Source organism: Opisthorchis viverrini (genome assembly GCF_000715545.1).
Source record: "Opisthorchis viverrini unplaced genomic scaffold opera_v5_64, whole genome shotgun sequence".
NCBI classification, from domain to species: Eukaryota; Metazoa; Platyhelminthes; class Trematoda; order Opisthorchiida; family Opisthorchiidae; genus Opisthorchis; species Opisthorchis viverrini.
In genome coordinates, this window is record NW_008751720.1 from 502,628 (window position 1) to 508,627 (window position 6,000).

The 6,000-nt window shown below is 44.9% G+C and overlaps 1 protein-coding gene across 1 annotated transcript in view; it reads left to right on the top strand.

The window, feature by feature from the left end:
- T265_04079 (hypothetical protein) overlaps nt 1-6,000 on the top strand; it is a gene marked incomplete at both ends in the record, with an annotated part of 36,049 nt that overhangs the window by 24,480 nt on the left and 5,569 nt on the right. Inside the window, one exon of the mRNA XM_009168725.1 lies at nt 3,685-3,943. Coding sequence (XP_009166989.1) covers nt 3,685-3,943 — 259 coding nt within the window. The remainder of the gene's footprint in view (nt 1-3,684; nt 3,944-6,000) is intronic.

The following is a 6,000-nucleotide window of genomic DNA, read 5'->3' on the forward strand; positions in this document are numbered from 1 at the left end:
CAACCTTGTGAGTAGTGCATTACAAAAATATGTCTGTTACCTATTTTCATCGACACGGAAGACATGCCATTAAACATGCTTTACATGTACAAAGACAGTTTAGATTGCGGAAAGCGAAAAGCCAACAACATGAATTGCACAACATTACAAAAATATGTCTGTTACCTATTTTCGTCGATACGGGAGACATGCCATTAAATATGCTTTACATGTATAAAAACCGTTGAGATTGCGGAAAACGAACAACATGAATTGCACAACTTACGCGCAACTAATGTAACATTTGTATTGTTGGTTGCAGTGCACTAGGCATCCAAAAATAGAAATGGGTCTCTTGGCAATCGCTTTGTCGTTGCGAACCCCACGAGTGAAAGGACTGTTAAGTTGCTAAGCACTTGTTAATGAGCAAATTTGGCCGCAAACCAGTTGGACCCCTTTGAACCTTGCTTTTTCCGTCTAAAACTTTGCGCCTACGTTGGATCCAACTTACCAGATGACGAGCGGCGCCACATGAATGATGAGGATCAGACTGGACGAAATACCCCAATAGCTAGCTTTCCTTTTTGTCTTGTCTGGAAGCACGTATCCTTCTTGACCTCCCTGTTTTGGACTCATTAGCAATGTTAACATCAAGCGACCACATTTTATTGGCGGACTTCCCTCGTATTCGCAAACACAGCCCTCGCCATGCGCTTGCTTATCAACAATGCCTGGACAAAAGTACATGCGGATAGTTTATTACCTGCGCCCTATTCGGACAATTGACAAAGCTCTTTTTGGTGTCTAGTGACAGAAGTCGAGTTCACGCGTCACAGACTGTGCATGGTGTCTTGATTTCTTGCGGTCCGCCCGTGCAACACAACCGCGTTTGACGGTTGTCCATCGGGCAGATATTCCGAAAAAGCTGTTACAGTCAGGTGCCTACTCGTTTTTGTGGCTCTTTAGACACACTCATACTCCCCGTAAGAAGCTGCCGAGGCAGCTTAGAATCCACAGGCAACAACAGAGTTAGTCATACTGTCAAGTTATTCTCGATAGTTTCCTATGATGAGTGACGTTCATGGTGGCATTCCTTTTTCATGTGTAAGCCACACAGACTGTTGCAAAGTTACACGTTGCGACAATTCAGGTGCCAAAAGGATGATGCCAGTGTTGGAGAGGCATGATCTGAACGTCTAGAGGTTTGATTTTGAAATTGAGACTTTTATTCGGAGTGAATGGTCGATGAGCTTTACAAAACTATCCCCATGCTGCTAGCATACCATAGCACGACGAATGCATCTTGTTCCAATGATACCTCAAATAACATTGAGAACGGGACGTGGGGTAGCTCGTGGTACAAGGCCTCATAAAGATCGAGTAACTCCCACTCTGCGGAATTGTGGAGGGTGGAATGACCCATCCAGTAATAAACAAGTACAGACCTTCAAGATACTCCAAAGGTATCGTTTCACCACGTCTCCTGCAGGCTTGAAGCCGACAGTTGCCAACGTTGACCAGACCGTTAACTTTAACGTATTGTAGTCGCTTCAGTTAAATCATGATGAATTGTTGCCCAACATGTGGAGCATCAATTGCGTTTGAAGAATGTGACTTGTTCAATTGGCGCGTATTTTTTGTTCAGATGTGACCGCGCACGCCAAGCACAATGGGTGATTGGACAGGAATCACTGTGTTGAATATGAATACGCCTTGATCAACAAGTAAATCAGTGAGAGCACTCAGAATTTCCATAAGAGGACTATTGTAAGTAATTCAATGGAGATTTCATTCTGTCAGTGAAGCCAATCTATGTTGAAAAGCCAAGGAGCCCTGTACAACTGCTTAATGCTTGCTGGGTATCGTCAGCAGTGCGCATCTTACGAAACACGAAGGATTTCGGACGCGCTACCTCCCGGCCACTGTTTGAACGGTGAACCGTTCGGGCATGAGTGGTTGATGAGTAGTTCTCACCTAGGCAGAGCACTGCGCTACTCATCATTCAATGACCACATTGCACGGTCACGTATTGACTGGCTCCTCGAGTGACGACTTATAAACAAGTCAAATGTTATAACAGATTCGTTAGGCTTTTGTATCCAAGCCCCACCAGTTGTCCAAACCTCTCTCTGCGCCGGTTGTTAGACTCAGTCATCCAAGAGCGTAGGCAAGAGAAGCCTCGTTTCAGAAGATTCTATGTGTTCTAGGAACTAGATTTAGTAAAGGACGATAACGCGTTAGATAACACGAACCCGATTGAGTCTCCCGATTAGTAAGTTCAACCAAAAACTCATACGTCTATTTGGTTGTTATAGGAATAATGTTTTTTGCTGAACTGCGACACAAAAGTAGGCTGGTATCCGTTTTTGGATTTACCGGCCACATCAACTCAAAGAATCCCAAGCAGTGTACCTAACGCCTTATGTGATTTTCCGAAAAAAATCCTGTGAAATAATCTGAGTACAGTTTAACCTGTCCAAACCCGAGCTTGTATTAAAAAAACCGTCCAGCTGTAGCACGCTTTCGGTGCCTAACTGCCATGCCACCCGAAGGTTGCACGAGGGCTGGGATACTGTCAGGTTGCCCAAGCCTAGACAGGGAAGTCGAGAGGCAGAGGTCGGGTTCGAACTGCAGACCTTCCGGCCAGTAAATTCGCGCCCTAACCACTTGGGCCATCTCGCTTTTATGACCGAAGGTAACAACACGTAACCGACAGACAGTGGTTGCAAATAGGCATGAAAAATTGAACGCTTGGAACACATGGTACATGGGCTGGGTGAACTAGTGTGTCACATCACCTATGTACCTAAAACGGGCGAAGTCTTGCTCAACATGACTTGAATTTTCGCGATATCACTTCTCACACTTTTACGAGCATAGTACACTAAAAAGTCCAGTGTTAAACGAGCGCAGGGCGCAACAGTTTACATGTGCAACAATTTAAACTATCTCTGTTAATCTTTTGCTTCCAAGCTGTGTTCTTAGAACTTATCTTGTTTTCTTCATGTAACGATAAATGTCGCCGGTGGTGTGTGAGCTCTTTTAAGAAGTCTCGCATGCAAAGCTGTTGTCAAGTTAGTTATGTAATCCCAAGGTCCATGTGGCACACATTCATTGTTCAGCCGTCTGACATTCATGGATGGGAGTCTAACCACGGCGGTTCTCCTCAATAGGGGGAATATGTGGGTATCTACAAAGTTTTGAGTCGGACACACCGACTACGGATCGAGTGAATGGACACCAATTCACGAAGCGTTTTTATCTTACCAGCCCCAGCTCCCCGCATAACTTGGATCCCGATGACCTGTTATCGCCTCAGCGAATACTCCCACTGTACCGACATTCGTGAACCGGGTTAAAAGAATGCAAAAACGTCCAGCCCTTCAAGGACTTTCCATGCATCCATCTCCCTTCGTCATTCTAATTCCGGTCTTACTCTCGTACAGCCTGCTGCCATTCCATACTTTGTTCATCTCCTCTGCTTTGACGTTTTTTAACAACTAAACTGCGCTGTCACACTTCAAAATTACTTGGACGTGAATATGGTCATATAACTATTCGTTGACTCAACTCTAAAGTTTATTCAGGCCGATAGTTGCGCCAACCTATCCCGACGCAGTACTTTGCGGCCGAGGGTGTTCATCCCGCATTTCTGACTAGGTTATCCGCTCTCACTTCTTTGTTGTGTTTTGGTTGCGATTTCAGGTGGTTTCCGTAGCCGGATTGCTTGTAAACCTGGTAGGAATGGTGGCGCTGGGTCATGCCCATAGCCACGGAGGTGCTCCTTGTGGTGCGCACGGTCACACGCATGGCGGGGCTGGACATGGGCATAGTCATCAAAAACACAGTCATAATTTGGAGCAAGACCCACACTACGGTCACGCCCATGGGCAAAAACGACAGAGCGGAGTGCACGCGCATTCCCATTCACACGACAGTTCTGGTGGGAACGCAAATCTTCGTGGTGAGTATTTCATTTTACTTGTTCGTCTTGTGACGTTTTTGATAGTCTGCTATGATTAAGAACTCAGGAAGTGGGACTGGGTCGTTTACATTCGTTTTGCAGTGTTCTCAACGGCGATTAACAAGGTTTGGTAAAATGGAGCCTGTTGAACTCCTGTGGAAGGTAAGCTTATCCCCAGCATTTCTTTCGCAACTTCGTTACACATCGCATCTCAAGAGCGCATGTACGGACCGGATGGAAACGCGCTCTTCTTAAGCGTCTTCGGAGGGATAGTCAAAATGAGCCAAAAAGCATTGGTAGATCCTCAATAAAACATCTTATTTACCACACAGTTGAATGCGATTTCCATTTGCTACACAAAAGGACAAAGGTGGGCGTCATTTCTCACATACAAACACTCATTCATGAAGTTCATGTAACGTCAGTCATCTCTTCATAAGTAGCATAAACTTAGGGGTCTATGTTGTATCCATGGTGATCAAAACCGAAAATCTTCGCACTAATTTTTTGGATAACGTAACGTTCCAAGATCGAGGGGGGACCATTATCCGCACAATACTCTCAACTGCAAAACCTTTAAGAGTGGAGTAAAACTTTTTGCGCCAAAATGTTGCATTTTGTTGCCTATGTGCTCAAGCCAAAAACCATCTTAATCTGCAGCTCACTAAATTTCATTGTCCACTGAAGCAATCATATCTCTGGTGGAATAATTTCCCTGAGATGCCTAAATGGGGTTCGAAAGTTTGAGCTGGTACTCTGAACTCAATTGCCTAATTCTTTTAGTTCATCAGGGACACATCATAGCTTTCGAAAGTTTAACTCCATTGGGCGAATACTGTGCGCCAAGATCGAGTGAACATCTCTAGTTTGCTCAGTTAATATACCTTTTCAAAGGTTTTGCTGAACAAGCGTCACTTCGTAACACTTCTCCTGCGAGGTAGGATGCTCCTCTACTGCGCAGGTAGAACTGCGCGCCAGTGTATATTCTTCCTAATTGGCCCCACATTCACGTAAACAGATGAAGTTATGTGCTGGCCTCAAGGTCAACACTACGGGCCACTAACAACCACTACGGTTAGCACGCAATTCTTGAAACGAGATAGCCATTGAATTTATTCGGATCAGCTGAAAGCTGTTGCCCTATGCAAGAGCAGTGTGAAATTGAAAATTGATTATTTCGTGTTGAGATCTTCATACAACGTTTTTGTTCGATAGGCAACTTTCTGTGCGCATTGTGAACACCATCGTAATATTGCTGAGCGGTTGTTCCGTAAGTTACGTTATTCCGCAAACGTGAATCTTGCTTCTCAACTACCATCATCATCGTGGACCACAGCGCTAGTGTTTACGCTGATGTTCCACTCTGTTGGAACTTAACATGGAAACAAAAACGCTTGAACACGGAAACTAACCAGTTTTTAGCTGACCACGACCGCTCCAGAGTATATGCTCCGTGAAACGCTCAACCGGGCACTCAGGAGAGAAACTGACAGCACGAGCGTTATACCGTCATTTAGACAGTATATCGTGAGAAGTCTCCTGCCAAGTGCAGAAACGGTCACGATGAACCCTTTTTTAAGCAACCGGGCACTCAGGAGAGAAACTGACAGTACGAGCTTTATACCGTCATTTAGACGGTATGTCGTGAGAAGTCTCCTGCCAAGTGCAGAAGCGGTCACGATGAACCCTTTTTTAAAGACGAGAATCAATGCTCAAAAGGAAGTGATCTGTGAATAGCCTACATCTACAATAGACGTTATCGGCTATCCAGGAGTCCCACATCCAGTCCAATCCAACCATACAATTAAGTTTCAGCAGGGCTAAGTCTTCGTGCGTACGTGTCGATATGGATAGCCAACACAAAGTTGTCTGGTATTTTAGAGTGTTTTAAAATGAATTCCGGAACATCAGTAGACTGCATCACTGGTTGAAGTGTTTATTGATGAACTGTATGGTGAATTTCGTCAACAGCCCACGACCGGTCTCGCCCTTTTTGGGGCTCATCAGGTAGGCACAGTCCCCGGGTTTTCTGTCAACCTTATGTTCTACTTGAAACC